The sequence below is a fragment of the Andrena cerasifolii genome, chromosome 1 (assembly GCF_050908995.1).
Source record: "Andrena cerasifolii isolate SP2316 chromosome 1, iyAndCera1_principal, whole genome shotgun sequence".
NCBI lineage: Eukaryota > Metazoa > Arthropoda > Insecta > Hymenoptera > Andrenidae > Andrena > Andrena cerasifolii.
Window position 1 is genome coordinate 4,210,522 of NC_135118.1, and position 17,674 is coordinate 4,228,195.

The following is a 17,674-nucleotide window of genomic DNA, read 5'->3' on the forward strand; positions in this document are numbered from 1 at the left end:
AAATGGTTTACCTCAACAAACAGAGTAAACATTTTTGTGCATACTGTCTCGTTGTACACTTTACATTTATCTGCATTCATGAATTATGTACTATTTGTCTGTGGTATAATAGTGGCCAAAGTGCAACTTCATAAATTTATTGAAACTTACATAATGCATTATATGAAACGGATAAGACATTAGATTACGTCTTTCTTAGAATCAAGCAATAGTTGCCTAAAGCATTTTTTTTCTGTGACCAAAAATAGGCAAATTATTCAGGTGCCATGTTTTAAATACCTCGTCCTGTATAATTCTGTTACACCTTATACCAGCGAAGCCCCGGTGGATGGTTCGAGGACGCTAGCATCCGCGCTCACTGAACCTGGGCGAGCCGAGCCGACTCCACGAGTCACGTGAAACGCGTCGTGGAACTGCACCTTTAGGACCTAAGGGCACACTACTAGAGTTTTCCTTATCTGTTGCATGCCCACTGCTTCATTGGCTTCGAGCACCCCCATCCACACAGCACATAGAAGACGCTATGAATGCTAGCGTCCACGGACCGCCCACCGGGGCTTCGCTGCCTTATACTATTATTCAGTAAATATTGATTAATAGCTTTTTATAAAGCACACAATGTAATATGTAGTCCACTTTGGTATTGCAACTTAATCCACTCATATTTAGGTACATTCAGTGTACAGGATGATAAAACATATTTCTAAGCCGAGCCAAGAACCTTAAACAGAATCATTCATCTTCCATAAAAATCTTCCATATCTAAGTATCACATTCTCTTATATCCTGCTACTATGGTATCCTCGCTTAACGTGTTCCAATTCACATCGGTCGACTTCAAGTGACTTTCTTCAATCTTGGCATTTTCTTCGGGCACCACTGTACGTGAACGTTCCAATGCTTTTCTTGGCATCGTTCATCGCAGTAGAAAACCATTTCGCAACCGAGGCATTTGAATTTCGGCCCAATGGCACCGCAGTTCGAGCACGCGAGATTATACAGGCTATTCGGACTGCGATTCACCTTACCGAGGTGTGGTGTCTCGCAATTTCTAAGTTCGTCCGAGGATGTATTTTTTGACAGAGACGCGTGCTGCGTAGGAGTCAACGACATCCTATACGGTGTCGTAGAGGCGATGGGCGTCATCACCGAATGGGTGTCATTGCCTGCTACCGAGCTTGGCTGGACGAAATTGTCCGCAGTCTTAACGAGAGTCAACCGATCAAAAAGATAATTCTGCACCTGCTGATACCTTGCCCTTTCCTCGTTGCTCTCTTCGCTAAAATTGCTATTTTGCGTCAGATTAGTTACATTCCGATTAATCACAGTCTTGCCAGGGTCTGGCACATGAGCGTTTCTGTCGATGACGTTTATCATACCGGTGGCGTCGGCTCTGTTGCGCGCCAATGCGTCGCCGCGTTGTCTGTCGAAGGAAGCTGCCGCAACAACGGCGGCAGCTGCCGCGGCAGCAACGACGTCTGGAATCATTCTGTTTCTGGAAAACTGACCATTTGTCGGATACCCAGTAACAGGTGCCCGTGGCAAAGTCTGCGGGGACGAGGATAACGACGGTGGAGGCAGGAAAAGCGATGGTAAGCAGGTCGCTACACCGACGTTGTTACCGGTCGAGTTCCCTCGTAAGCGATCGTAATCTAGGTTACTTGTGTGTTGCAGGTTGTTCGTGGACGGGGCAGGATATTTCACCATGTGTTCTTGCACTGAGGGGAAACGCTTATCCATGTGTTGCAGCGGTCGTAGACTTTCTTGCATTGGGAAATGATAGCCTGGTAGGGAGCCGGGGTGCAAACGAGAGTAGTGTGGATAGCTACCGTAGGGACAGATAGCTGAATAATAACTTAGGGCAGTTGCGTTGTAGGGATCAATCTGAAATTGAAGTAGTTATATGAATAGTGAACTTGTATAAATGAATGGGTGTAAGTAGATATTTTAAGGAATATATTACACTATATTGAGGTAGGAATCAGTGTTACTCACAGTATAGTTGTTCGGATAGAACTGACTCATAGAAATAGGCGGGTAGAGGCCAGGACGTAGAGGTGGAACTGTTGGGACTGGTTGCGGGAGACTCACAGATGCAGCAACTTGTTGTAACAGTTGTTGGCGTTGGTGTTGTTGGCGGTAGTATTGCCACCTATCTGTACCGGATTTGGCTGTTGTGTTTGCCACATTTATAGTTGTGTTGGGACTGATTATCTTCTGACTTTCAGGTCCAGGAACCTGTTGCAGCATATATGCAATAATGTATTGTATAGTATATAGAAAACGTAATGGTCATGTGTTTCATGGTGAACCCACACTGTGACCATTACCTATTCTGTACTCTAACAAGGGGAGGCCGCGACATCTGGGACACGGATTTTGATGAATCTCATATATGTTTTAGTGTAGGTGTAGTAAACCAATATATGCCTCACATGTTGGGTCCATTACTCCAGTTTCCGAAATATCAATAAAAAAAAGATGTTTATGCGTTGACGAACAGAAGCGATAGCGAAGTTTATTGTAATGATGAATAGCGGTACGTATAAAGGGCAGGTCTTGCACTGGAACTTTCACCGGTTCGATTCTCATTGGGATCATTTTTTTCTATAGATGTATTTCGTGTTGTTTTATTCCTCAAAGGATAAAGTACTATTTTTTACATTCTAAAATATGACATTTATCGTAAAAACAAATGAAATAATAAAATTCACGACACTGTGCACATCTAATACAAGATGTATGGCCACAGGTACATTTTTTGTTCTAATTTCAGGTGGAAATTGCACCTGATTTACATTTAGAAAAATGTTTCTAGTGCCTGTAAACATTTTTTTTTATTAATATTTCGGAAACTGGGGTAGTGGACCCAACATGTGAGACATATATTGGTCTACTACACCTACACTACAACATATATGAGATTCATTAAAATCCGTGTCCCAGATGTCGCGGCCTCCCCTTGTAAGTGTAAAGAGGAATACAAAACAGTAAAATAATCGAGGAAGTTTAAAGAAAATTTAAAAGATGAATTATATAGAAATACAATAATTTAATAAGAAATATAGTTTTAGGGGATTTCTCAGTATAGACTATAGTGTTGACTGTGCGTGCAATTTTGAAATTATTAAAAATCTGTAGATGTACAGAATCTAAATCTGTAGATTTCCTACCGTCGGGCGCGCAGAAACTTAATTTTTTAACTGACTTCAAAGGCAGGAGGTTACTCAATTCGTCACGTATATTTCATTATGTTTGTATGTTCACGCATAACTTCCGCATAGGTGCACCGATTTCGATGATTCTTTTTTTATTTGAAAGAGTGTGAAGAGCCGGTGGTACCATGTTAATTTTATTTTATTATTATTATCTAGAACTCCAGTTTTAATGTATGCTCGCGCATAACTTTGTAACGCGTGAACCTATTTGGATGATTCTGGTGCTATGATTAATGTTTTTTAACCGACTTCAAAGGTGCGCTAAAAAAGATAAAATATTTTTTTTTAAATCGGTGCCAAAATAAAAACGAAATTAAATCGGCTCGACGCGTGATGTCCCACTAAATTTTTTGCGCGCTCTAATTCCCGGGCGTTAGACTGCTAATGGACTATAATTGATAAAGGTTTAGAAATTGATTTAATTTTGTTTCCATTTTGGCACCGATTTAAAAAAAAAAATTGTATCCTTTTTACCGCACCGTTGAGGTCGGTTTTTAATTTTTTTTAAAAAAAATTATAAAACATACAATTTTGTGTCCCATATTATGGACATCTAAATTACTGTCGCTGCTATTGACGGTATGCAAAACATCACTAAAACAGATTTGATTTAAGGACGTGCATCTTTATGTAAAACAAAAATGTGGATAACCTTGGGAGTATCTTTTTTTATTATCATCAGATGGACTTCCCTAAATCATGCAACCCTCGTCACACCTCCAGTCTTGGGTATTTCTTCACACCTTCAATAACATAAAAAATAATATGGATGTTCACCCTAAGTGGGACATCCCGTATATTGTCAAAAGAGAAAGTTTCTTTCATCGTGCTTTATAGCATCTTAAATTCACGTCAGATGGTTCTGAATCCTTTTTAAAGTTTCCTTGCTAATGCGACAATTAATTCCGCGTAAAAGTATCCACTTACACGAGAAGTAGTTTCCGCTGGCACAAATGGAACACTCCCCATGCTTTGCAGCTTGGATTTAGTTTTTGCAGTTTGCTTTTTCGACATTCGTGCTATCCAGTTACCAAGAGTAGGGAACTGTTCGGTAATCGAGTGTCTATTACTTCTCTGCGCGGAGTCGTTTGACATATTTTCTCCTTTATAGGTTTGCGGTGGTCTGCAGCTCGTAAATATACAAAACACATAAGTATGTATAAGAACCTCTATAAGAAGATGCGACCAATCTCTTCTTCAACTTACGAAAATTGCTCCTGTGTCGGCATGGCTGCTACAGACTCGAATTGGGTCAACTGGCTCGTAGTTGATGTGACCTAAACCAGATTCAAACTTCAAGAGACGTGCAACAGTTCTCCGCTTACATGTAGCGTGTTCCATCTTACAATTAATCCTCCTTAAAAAAAAAGTGCAAGACCAACGGCATCTGATGGCCGGAGATCGGGAGACACCGCTAAGGGTGGCGAGATCTAAACGTATGTCCAGACCGGGCAACAATCGCCGGATACAGATTTGTCTCGGAAAAAGGTGACGGAACCGAATATCACTTTATTTTGTTTTTCGTAGTGCGATAGAGCGTAAAAACTGAACAATTACAACACAGTTATATTAAAAGACGGAAACACGCGATGACTTTAAGGGCTGATTTCATCCCTCCGGAGTGATTTTCCGCAGAAAAGAAAAATTGCTGCTTGCATACTTGAATATGCTCTGCAGTCACGCAGTTTTTTTTATTAAAATTAGATTCTTTGGATTGGGAACCGAACATTTCCTTGTCAATCTCCGCGGCAATAACGGAGGAAGTGGAGGGGATAGCGATCCCCGTCCTTCTATCGAGACACTACTGTACAGGGTCAGCGTTTTATCCTGCAACCCGCGCTCGCGCGAACTTGTAAGATGGCAACAGCGCCTCACGAACGCATTCCACTACAACCATGCACCGGCCCAGCGGAGAGCTGCCAGCTGCCTGACCTCCGAAAATTTTAGGATGGTATCTTACAAATTAACGTCGCAAAGAGCTACTGGGAATTTCCGGTCCCAGGTAATCGAGCCGTGCGCTCCGCTTTTATGATCGGTTTACCACTCGCACCCCAGATTACTGTAATGAGGTTTGAAAATAATGTCGACTGATCTCGTACCCGTCTCAATTTCAGAAATTTTAGCTACAACAGGGTTGACCGCGGCGCTACACCCTTGTACGGAGAGATTTTTCGCCACCTGCGTGTAAAAGCCACAATAATGGCGCATCATTCCAAAAAATGAAATTGAGTAGCTAAGACATTCAGACACAAAAATTCTAGAAAAAAATTCAAACACCGCTACAATCAAAGACACGTCCCATTAGGTACCCCTTACGTGTGATCTATGTATGCACTGCATTAAGGATAAAATCATAAAAAAGAAAACCAGAACAATAGATTCTGAGATCTGCAGAACTAACACATAATTGAATAAAAATTTAATTTCTCAATTTCTGAAAGTAATGATACAGAAACAACTAGCCTATTGCATACCAACACCACGAATTTTAAAAACAGCATTAAATACAGTATCAAATAAACAGTTTGCAAAAGCTTTTTACAACACTTATGGTTAAAAATTTGATAGAAAAAAAATTAAGTAAATGTAAAATATTTTAAATTATTACAGTTGAAAAGTTATACGAAAAAGACCCAAATTTGTCAACCCGGGCCGGGAAATTCTGAATAGTTCTTGGCGACGTTAATTTGAAAGAGACCATCCCAAAATTCTCGAAGCTCGGGCATCACTGCTGTCCAGCGGTCGCTGACAGCTCTCGGAACGCCGGGACGGTGTATGGTTCTAGTGGAATGCGTCCGTGAGGCGCTGTTGCCATTTTACCTGTTCGCGCGAGCGCGGGTTGCAGGAGAAAACCATAAAGGAGATTTAATAACAGGCGTCACTCCGGGCGGAACCTTTGAAGTCCTTATTTGACCTTGGCATTTAAATTGGTTGTCTATTCGAGCGGAATATTCAAACCGACTAAATGTACCTTACCGCAATTTGCTGATTATTGTCGAAGTTTACCGTGGTTCACCGATCATTGCCGAATGGGCATTTAAATTGGTTGTCTAGTGATTTCGCTAGTTTATGTCTGTCCTTGTCGAGTGACGCCTCTTATTATATCTCCTCTTCGATAAAACGTTGACCCTGTACATGTGTCCAGTGAGTTAGCAACATCTCTGTAGTCTCCGGCCACATGTCATGCCGCTAGACACTCGGACGATGTTGCTGTATCGCCGTCAACTCGTGTTCAGTTACCGTGCCAGAACGGTGTTAGCAACTTATGCCCAAGCAAATTGTTACTTGGTCTGGACGGGGCTTAATAAGAGCTCGGGAGTCCGAGCCACGAAGGCGCAACAATCAAATTTAAGTGTCGATAGTTGCATTTTAGGCCGGCATTCATAGTCGCTACTTATTTTTAAGCAAATGCTTAAGCATTCGGCATCCTTTACTAGCTACTCGGTTAGTAGAGGATGCCGCATGCTTAAGCATCTGCTTAAGAATAAGTAGCGACTATGAATACCGGCCTTGGATCGTCTCTGGGACAGCTTGTTCTTGACCGAATGTACTTTTTTGTTAAATAAGCCGCTTAAAGAACCCTTTACAAAACAATAACCCTAAACACCCCATGTGTCAGGGCGAAAATTTCCTTTATGACAAAAAAATCATCCGTTCTACGAACCCGCTGTGCACCTCGATTGCCCTTGCTGACGTCTCGGTTAGACCCGTGAAATTTCGCCTGCTGGAGCTGCTCCCCTGACGAGAGAACTTGCCTGCCTGAGGCCTCCTCGAACATCTCGCCAGCTCGGACGCTGGCCGCAGCTTCCAAGCCGCTGGTCACGGAGCTTATAACTGGCACGGACTCGGAATATCCATGGCGCTTAATCTTCTCCACATCCTGGCCCATAAGGTGACTCGAAGAAAATCGTTCCACCAGCTTGATCCCCTCTTCCTTCTTCTCTGTCGTTGCATTGCTCTCAAATAACTCGATGACTTTAGGGCTGTCCAAGGACCCTGTGCTGGCATTCACGTCAGAATCACCAACGTCGACGCTCATATCGCCCTGTTGCGTCTCGTCGGCCACTCCCATCGGCTCCTTGAAGTTCGGAGAAGCTGCGCCCATCGAGCTGCTCTGAAGGGGGCTTTCGGAGCTTGGCTTAATCGGGTGCTCGTCCACTGACCAAACCTTTCGCTCGGACACCTGGAGCTCCTCGTTGATCGAGTCCTGGCTAGACGAAATCGCGAGGTACACTCTGGGTAGCGTTGGTGGGCTGTCCCTTACGTGCTCGGGTAGCAGGCTCTCGTAATCCAGCGGGGACCGCGGCGACAGTTTCGGTGGTTCGGGGGACGACACCGGGGAGCCACTCTTCACCGATTCCTTGCTCATTTCGTTCATGTTCGCGAACAGGTATTCGTCGTCGTTCACGTCTATCACCTCGTTAGAGACTGACAGATCCGCGGACAGCTTGCTGTGCAGCTTGGACAGGTTCTCAATCTGCTTCTCGTAGCGGTTCATCATCTGTCTCAACCTGGTGCTCTGCTGGGAGCCGGTGTCGTTCGCCATCTCCTTGGCCAGATTCAGGGCCTTGCCTCGCAGCTCGCAGAGCTTCTGCTTCAGTCTGTTTCGTCGGTACTTGAGCTTGTAGCTGTCGGTTCTTAGAGACGCCAGGGTCGCGTCTTTCTCGTAGAGCATGTCGTTCCAGCTGCTAGGAATCGGGCTGGACGGTGGCCTCGGCGTTGTACCCGTGATGATACGATAATTCAATTCGTGCTCGGCCCCTATGTCGATCTGGGAGTTGCAGCATCGCTCGGTCTCTGTTCCCGGGGATAATATGTTTCTGGTCAGTTTCATTACCCGATGTGTTTCTTTCTTAACGAATTGGGCAGAAGACGCTCATGTGTATAGGGCAAATTCTGCTAATTGTTAGTCCGTGATACTGATTACTCTGTGATACTTTCTCATTCGTCTCTGACACGAAGTTGCCAAACCCAATTTAGTTAAAAAAGAAGCTAGCAGATAGGGCTGGTGTTCTAGTTTATATTGCGGTAAAAGAATCAGTCGGTTGAAGTTAGTGCGAGTGAGTGAGCGTGTTTGCTCCAGCAGAACATTATTTGTGTAATTCTTCGTGCTGATTGTGGACGCTTGCTTGTTTATATATTATGTGTGCTTTAGAAGGAGTGCCGGACTGGCCAGGGTGTCAGGTTGCAAATGGGCCCTGTGGGCCTCTAACTATCAGACAATATATACGTTAGAAATGGTAATAACCCGGAACTTTTTAAGAGGCGCTTTTAGTAACTTGGAAATATGGTAGAAGTTCCACTATTATTATCTGCTGTATACAAATGAAATTTACGTTGCATTATTATTTTAATGAAATTAATTTAGTAAAATCATTTTTCGAGGATACTTTACATTTAGGAATATAATAAATAACTCTGAAAATTTCTGAGTCGGGTTATATGAGGCCGACGCATACGTTATCTATATATGTACAATTTACACCGCTGCGCGGATTTCGTTCGGCTTTGGCGAATATTTTCTACACGTCCAAGCGGAGGTCACTGTATACTTTAATGAGAAATAAGTACCTACTCGCGTAGCGTTTCGATACCGGCGTGACGAGCTTTTACAAGGGGAGGACACCATGTGGTAGACATCGATTTTGATGAGCCTTGGCACGATGCATCTATGTCGAAAATAAGTAAATAGGTGTCCGAGCGTTTCTGCCAATGGGCCTTAATAATAGAGATATTTACAGGGAAATTATTAAAAATTTCATAGTGGCCGTGGGGTTTTAGTGGGTAAAAATCCCACAACTACCTTGTCGCCCGCGGGGAATTCCCTTCTGGAGGCGTCAGGGTGCCTTTTGATGATATCTTCGCGTTAAAAAATTTTTTTTTTATAAATTATTTTTTTTTATAAATTATTTTTTAACTTGGGGTAATCTTCAAAAGGCACCCCGACTCCTCCAGAGGGGAATCCCCGCGGGCGCCTGGGTAGTTGTGGGATTTTTATCCACTAAACCCTCACGACCACTATGAATTTTTTAATAATTTACATGTAAATATCTCTATTATTAAGGCTCATTGGCAGAAACGCTCGGACACCTATTTAATTATTTTCGACATAGTGCCAAGGCTCATAAAAATCGATGTCTACCACATGGTGTCCTCCCCTTGTTAGTAAGGCCGAGCTACGTTAGGCGTTGTAAGTGAAGATGGTTACAGTGGTGTTTCTGATTGATTTGTTGTCCTAATGGCAACAAATAGACTATGAAAAACTACTACTGCCTTTCTCGCTAACATTAATAACGCTATCAACTATTGTGCCGTCTATAATACTGTCGCTTTTATTTTAAAACTTGCATTAAGGGGGTACAGGACTATTGAAATCTAAAAAAAAATGATTGTTTTTTATTAGTATTGATTCTGAAAGTGTCATCCTTTGCGAACATTTACAACAAAGTTTCATGAGGAAATTCGAATAATTACGGAAATTATAGGGCTGAAGTAGGTAGACGATTTAACTTTGAAGCCGTTTATCTCGAAACTACATTTTTAAACACTGTGCATCACCGTGTATATCATAACTTTTGAACGAATGAATATTTTCACTTGAAATTTTAACTGGAGGTGTAGAATTCCTTTCTCTATAGCACGGAATTTCCGTAACAGCATTGGATGTTTGTGAAATTTTTTATAAACGATTAAAGACGATTTTCTTCCGCAAAATGTGGGGAAAAATTGATTCGTCTGTAACTTTCACAATTTTTGTTTAAATTCGCCAGTCAAGTTTCATGCTGTAGATTTTGGTGTAGTAATTACTAACCCCAAAGCATTTTGCTTTCAGATGATTGGTTCACCTGATACTACGGACACCGACTACAGCTGCGCACTACGGAGGACCATCTTCAGCGCTTAATAATGTCAACAAATTTTAACATTCCGACAATTTTTTTTTTGGCAATTACTCGGAACCGCGTCCACAATAAACTGTGAAAAGTACGGGTATAATGATTAGTTGATACCTAAGCAATTAGACACAAAAGAAATCATTGATTTTACGTGTCCAATAGTCCTGTACCCCCTTAACCCAGGTAACACCGGGTATTTCAGCTAGTTTCTTATAAAAATTAAACGATAGCCTTACAGCTGTGGGTGGGCCTCTTTCGTCTCCTGGCAAAGAATATTTTTACACCCAGTCCACCGCTGTTTAGAATATAAATAGAAGATTCAAACTGCAGGTAAGGGATGGGGAAATGACATTTTAACCCGCGAGAGGGCGCGTGACTAATTGAAACGCGAAGGGGCGCACACGGAGGTTTCCTCCGGGTTTTAATTATGTTAACAATACAGCACAAAAAATAAACTCTATTCGCATTTATGTAAACAATAAGCTAAGGGAATACAATAATAACTATTTGCATGAAATAGTAACTATACGTGTACATATAATATTACTGCATACATAACTACAGAGCTTCAATACAAAATTATCTCAACCAAAATTAAAGAACTAAATTATTAGTATAATCTGTAAGTGTCATTGCTTCGTCGAACGGAACAAATCGTACCTAACTTTCTCAAGAATTTTATTACTCTAAGCTATGCCATAAACTGCCTGGAAATTAAAATAGTGCCAGCCAATTTAGTCTGGAAAACTATTTAAATTTTTAGCCGTAGAATGGAAATAAATCTAGCGCACAGGCTGAGTCACGCGCACTTGATGCGCGCCATCTGATAAAATATTCTGCAAAATTACCAATTCAACAGTGAGAACAATGAAACATGGTTCGATCTAAAGTAAATTAATAAAGAGGAAGGTAGAAAGTACCTCATAGCCTTACAGGTTGACAATCTATAGTTATTTAACGAAATGTCTGACACCTGCAGGAAACCTCCGTGTGCGCCATCTCGCGGGTTAACAAAGCTTAATCTTGAAATTATCATAGAGAACTGAGAAAGGCATCAATTCTATTTTTCCTTATAGGAATTAATTAAATTCTTATTTTTGTGCGTGTCCGAGCCTGTGCTTCTTATTGCACTGTTTGAGAAAAACTGAAAATAAATACCAGAAACATTGTTTCGTTTATGCTTCATGAAATTATTGACTATCGATAAAACTAAAACCATGACTTAATAATAACACAAACATATATGATAACTTAATAGCAATAATGTGAACATAATATAAAATAATGACTTAAGAATAATATAAACAAGTAACTAGTGGACATATTACAGACTAACAAGAATTATCAAGGAGTAATCAGAGTATTTCGTGAAGATTCAATTATATATTTTTTTAATTAAATATACTCATTTGGGTATCAGAAAAAAGAAGCTGAGCAAGCAAATAATTGTTTTACATTATTTTATTTTTCAAGTTCAACGCTGCAGAATACTGGAATAAAATAAGAAATGTCCACTATTAGCATCAAAACAAGGATGTGTATTGGGTACACATCCGTTGTTGGCATTCTTTAAAATAAAGTTTTAAATGAAACATTAGAAGTTGTATTATAAATGGTTTAAGGTACGAGTGCAAATTCAGAGCAGGGCCATTAAAAAACTCCAATAAATGTATTATAAACAAAAGGGCGCAATTTGGCAAGTTCGCCTAGGGCGCAAAAAAGGCTCGAGCCGGGCGTGGGTGTAATGCAAGGTTACACTAATCGGAAATAATGCATGTAGGACGACTGGAGACATTCCTTGTTTTGTTCCCTGCTTTTAACCAGTAGGGGAGAGCAGGGGCAAACGTAACGGCGTCATGAAAGTAACACGCCTTCCTCCCGCCTTCCACACATGGGCAGATCCAGAGGGGGGCGATAGGGGCGATCGCCCCCCCCCCTTCCAAGATTAATGAAATAGAAAAAATTATGAAATTGTGTATTATTCTATATAAATAATTATTGTGAATTTAAGTATTTAGGCTATAGTATCAGACAGAGATATTAAAATATAAGTTACAAGCAAATTTTAAATCTTGCAAAAGAGGGTTCAAAAATGTACTTATGTACTTTTACATATTTCGCCCCCTCCAAAAAAGGCTGCTCAATCCGCCCCTGCTTCCACAAAATGTTTGCTTTATATAGTTACGCGTGTTTAGTGTTTCTTTTGCTTCGCGGAGTTACGCTGAGCAATAGGACGATTCGTATACCGATCTTTCAGGTAAGTAGAGGCGGATTTAACGGCGGGCGCATCGGGCGCGCGCCCGGGGCCCCGGCTTCTGAGGAGCCCCACAAAAACCAACTTTCCACTTTTTTCTAATGACACCAAATTTTATTTCATATTGTAAGCGGACCGTAAAATTGTAAGCGAGAAAAGTATAAGACTAAATCGCTGCGCAATTTTGAAGCAACTATTGCTAAGGAGGGCGACGGAACACCGTCTCCGAAATAGCTTTTCCAAGAAGTGGTTGCTACGGGGCGATCATTTACGAGATAACCCGAGTAACAGCGATCGAGAGTAGCCGGCCGATGCCGCGAAGGCAGTTCGGGCATCGAGTCCAAGAAACATATAGTTGCGACAAATAAACGTGCCTAATTCTCCTGATACCTTGCATTACACAGTGGACCCCATCATTATTAATTACGCACAGGGCTACTGAAAGAAGCAGGTACTATTACTCGGATACAGATTTGCTCCTTACGTTATTTCCCTTTCCTTACTATTACCCGCGGTACAAGTTCTTACAATACACACGTGCAATTTTAATTACGTACAATTTTACGATCGGCGGTAAAATTTTATTGAAATTAAAACATTATGAGTACATAATCTGTTTATGTGTTTAAAAATATGGTTAACGTGATTTTATTTTTCCTGTCTTTCCCTTTTTTTGTAAGGGGCCCAATATTTTCTTTTGCGCCCGGGGCCTCAACCGACCTTAATCCGCCTCTGCAGGTAAGTGGCTCCCTCTGTTGGCTTTTTTTGATAATATTCATAGTGAAACTGTAGACATTGATCCAATTATTTGTTAGAGTGTTCTTAGATAATGTCTTTATAAGCTCCTGTATTTGATTTCAATAAGTCTTGTATAGTTTGTACGTTATAACAGTTCTATGCTGCAAAACATGGCTGGGGACAAAAGTAACACGTCACTACGGGGACGAAAGTAACATGTTTCTATTAGTTTAAAGATGCCTCCGTATATCTCAAAAGAGTTGACTCCAATGATAACAGTAGTTTTTAAAAAAAATTATAAATATTAGATACTTTTGGGGCCGTTACACGAGATTCCATATTAAATCAAATACACAGTATCAAAGAAATGTTTGAAGCTGGTTATGCTTTTTATCGTTAGGTACTAACTTAAAATATGTTTATTTAAATGTTTGTTTCTATCGTTTCTGATAATAAATAATCCTATTTCGCTTTGGAAGAAGTGTTTTTACTTAATTCTCCTGAAAATAATTAGTATTACTTTCGTCCCCATGGTACGTTACTTTCGTCAAAGATGAGATATAATAAGAGGCGTCACTCGACAAGGACAGGCATAAACTAGGGAAATCACTAGACAACCAATTTAAATGCCCATTCGGCAATGATCGGTGAACCACGCAATAATCAGCAAATTGCGGTAAGGTACGTTTAGTCGATTCGAATATCCCGCTCGAATAGACAACCAATTTAAATGCCAAGGTCAAGTAAGGACTTCAAAGGTTCCGCCCGGAGTGACGCCTGTTATTATATCTCCTCTTTGCTTTCGTCCTACCCCTGCAGGACAAAAGTAACAATGCCAGTCACTGCGGAAAAATTGCCATAATTCTTCGACTACTTATCATGGAAGGCTGAATTTCTGATCAAAGGATAGACCAAGAAACACACTATCTTAAGGCATAATTATCGTTTTTATATCTGTAAGAGGTAATCGGTAGCTAGGCCAAATGTAAAAATTGTTACGTTTGCCCCCGCTCTCCCTTAACCAAATCTTTAACGTTCTCTTATGCGGACATTACCACTTTGTAAACCTTTTGTGATTCGGCAGTTCTATGGTTTCAGTTGCCACCAATAAAGCGCGTTGAAATCCCTAAAAATTGGCATTCCTTGCTTTCCCCTTCAATTTATCGGTCCTCTTCTATTATGTTATTTTTATGCAATTACATTTATTGTAATATCGTACGTTTCGTCAATAAATGAATAAATAAATTCGTAGCGTAGGTGGTGCGGTGTACGCGTGCCCAAAGGGAAAGCATTTCGGATGTGCCGCATCTTGCAGAAATATTTATGTCAGAGTATGTAGTTGTCTACCTGGGAGTTAGAGATCGTGCACTTACATGGAGCGAAGGAAAGTGTGCAGGTGCTTTGGAACAAGGCGACGAAGACTGTGCAGCGAAGAAGAAGACTTGGAGAAATCTGGCGAAATTGCTACACATTAGATACCAAAAATTATTGCGCCACTTATTACCACGATTACCTGGTCGAACGACCTTCTTCAGTCTCAGAGGGGGCACCACTTTACCACCATTTTCTTCATTAGTCGTGGACACAACCTTGGCGCACTTATCGGTGCAGGAGTCCCGCGCGCCCCCGGTCTGGTTCGAGCCGCAAAAGTTCTTGAGAAACTCCTTAATCGAGCTTTCAACGCATTCCTCCATGGCCTGACTGGAGTCCGCCTCCTGCGACCTCCTCTTCTTCTTGGTTTCCTTGGCGTTGCTCTTCTCGGGCTCCGCGTCGTCTTTAAGCTTCTTCTTCATCCTGCCGAGGCTTTCCACGCCAGAGATTTTGGGGCTGACGTAGTGGGGGGAGCTCGTAGAGTACGCGGGGCCTTTCGGACCCGCTTGCCCATCGTCGATCGCATCGTTCTCTTTCTGGATCACCTCCGACAGGATGCCGATCGGTTTCGCTGGCTCCACTTCGACAACGTCCAGGTTCGCGGAGTTGGGCGGGACCGGCAGCGACGAGCAATCCTTGCGAAACAATCTCGTGGGCACAAGGGGGGCCGGCCGTATCGGCAGAGAACGGTTCGGTTGAACAGGAATTAAATACGGCCCGTGGTCCCGCAGAGCCGTTGCTAAGCTGCTGCCCCCGGTGCAGTTCACTTTGCTCGAGCTATCTGCTATCATAATTCGAGGCTCTGCAATTGAGTGACGTTGAAGTTGGAATGTGATTAGCATCGACTGGTGGAGGGGCTGAAATTTCGTCAGTCTCTGACATTGGGGAGAGGGGGTGGGGGTCGAAGAGGAATTAGTAACCGACGGCTAAAGATTCCCGGTACCGAATGATTGAAAATTCTCGACCGGCGTTTAAATTATTAAACGCTGGTAAAAGTTTCCGTGAACTACCCGGTGCGTCCACTGAGCGAATCGTGTGGGGCGGAGCAAACCCCAGGCGGTCCCAAAACTTTTTCGAAATATACGCAAGCCGCCTGGCTTTCGGGTAGCTGGAGCCGGAGGTGTCGTTTTTATTCAAACGGTGTATTTGCAGGTGGATAATGCTCGGGGTAAAATGATTCCCACATGGTTCAGGGCACGACTATTATTCACCTGCTTCGCGGAGGGTTAAGCGAAACTTGTAATAAACAGGCTTGTTTTAAGGGGAGATACTCGCCTATCGATCTTCACGGGGAAAAAAAGCCATAGCCCGACGGAACATCTGTTCTTTATAAATTAATTTCTGCGCGGACAGACCGCGATGATTCCCGATATTCGACGAGGGCGTATTAAGCGCAAAGACAAAGTAGAAGGCAGTAGAGATTGGAAAATCTTCTAGGATCCCTTAAACTGAGTGGAAATTTACTGCTACATACTACAACAGCGTTTATCACTTTTACGAGAAGATCTTTCTCCCTCTGCAGATCACCTAATTCCCCCCTCCCCCTCTGTCTTTCTAAAACAGATTTACAATATGTAGTTATGTAGCGCCTATAGTTATTAATTAGCAGGCTCGCGAAAGTGTAGAATTCAAAGAAATGAAATTCGGAAAGTTTGCCGGCCCCGCGGGGATCCTATACCTAAATCTTGTTCTGTACCTGTTACAACGCTGGTGGGGCAACTGTCGGTCCCGTCCTCCTCTTCGTTCACCCTGGCCGAGCTGTTCACGTCGCAGAACCGCTTAAGGATGTTCTGCTTCCACGTGTTCTTCTCGTCGGTGGTCAGATCGACGAAGATGGGCCCCTCCCCGTGGCCCGCGCCAGAAATCACGCTCCCCAACGCGGGACAATCGGGGCCGCTCTCCTCGGCCGGCTCCTCGATCTTACCCTGCCCGTTCTCCGTCAGAGTCTCTCCCGGATCCCCAGAAATCTCGCTGGAGCTACTGATCAAACAGACGCCCTGTTCCTCCTCGAAATTCGTCCCGCTCCCCTCGCAGCACAAGCGCTCCGCGTCGCAGGCGGGCCGGCCATCTTTCTCTTTGCCTGGCAGCTTGCCCGTAGGTCCTTCAAGAAAGGATAAGCGGGTGGTCCCTGAAGGTTTCTCGGCTCTCTTGCAAACTCTATCGTCGCGGGATATCATTACCTTCGGCCAGCAGCTCTGCGCGTACAGTTTCGCCGTTGGCTTGCACTTCTTCGACCTACCCTTCTGTCGTTTCGACGGGTCGCTCGACTGCCAGTCATCGCGCTCTTTCATCTTCCCTTCCGTTCCCCTCGCTCCGAACCGCGCGCGAGCTTCGCAAGCTGGGGACGGATTAACGATTTCGCATAATCGGCAACTTCCTCTTCCACCCCGACGCAGGACATTTCATTCCCCGAGCACGGGACCTCGAGCATCCCCATTAGCAGCAACAACTGTTGGGTTCCGCTGCTGTTCACTCGCGGAGGGTGGTGTCTTGGCTGCCGGCAGAACAACGTTTCGCGAGAAATTCCGCGTAGGTACTGCGAAGACACTTCGTGCGAGTGCTTCCCTGAACTCGGAGGACTTAACGAGACGGTGGGTGGGATGGTGAATGAAGAAAGGGCGGGGGGAAGAGCTAAAGGGTGAGGAATGGTAGATGCAAAATGGTACACTGTGCGAAGCGGCTTGGTGCAAGCGTTGCCGAACCACGAAAGCGAACTGCTCTGGCCGAGGACATGTTGAACAGTGAATCGAGACGTTGGCGCGCGAAAAGTGAGGCCGGAAAGCCGGGAATATCGCGACTATGCTCGCGTTCCCTCCGCGAGGAAAGTTCTTATTAGAGAAACCCTTCGCAATTGGCCGTCTAGAACGCAATCATTTGGCGCAGCTCGGGTATACAGTATTTGTGGGAAAGACAAGTAGGGAAAGGGACGACAAACTCTTTCCGTTTTGCCTTCCCGTTTACTTTCAGTGGGCTCTCTTTTTTTCGCTGCTGAAGACCCGCGTGGCCCTTGCTCATTGGGGGTTTAAACCACCGCTGTTCAAGTAGTTGGGAAACGCAAGCTAAGCCGAACTCGGGTCGAATTGTTCGGAACAAGCTAACGAAGGAAGATCCCGAACCCGGAAATTCAACAACGAAAATCTGAAGCTTTGGGAATATGTAGGGGTTTCCTACTGATTACAACGCAATTTTTGTTTGCT

The 17,674-nt window shown here is 43.2% G+C and overlaps 1 protein-coding gene across 1 annotated transcript; it reads right to left on the minus strand.

Annotated features, from left to right (window-relative positions):
- Nucleotides 1–636: 636 nt before the first annotated feature.
- On the minus strand, nt 637–16,771 carry LOC143371074 (uncharacterized). The gene is made up of 7 exons (XM_076815926.1): nt 16,174–16,771; nt 14,620–15,279; nt 6,883–8,015; nt 4,425–4,495; nt 4,146–4,347; nt 1,996–2,238; nt 637–1,884 (listed from the first exon to the last, which is right to left on the minus strand). The coding sequence occupies exons 1-7, from the start codon at nt 16,766–16,768 to the stop codon at nt 838–840; spliced, it is 3,951 nt and encodes a 1,316-aa protein (XP_076672041.1). The 5' UTR covers nt 16,769–16,771; the 3' UTR covers nt 637–837.
- Between the last annotated feature and the right edge of the window lie 903 nt (nt 16,772–17,674).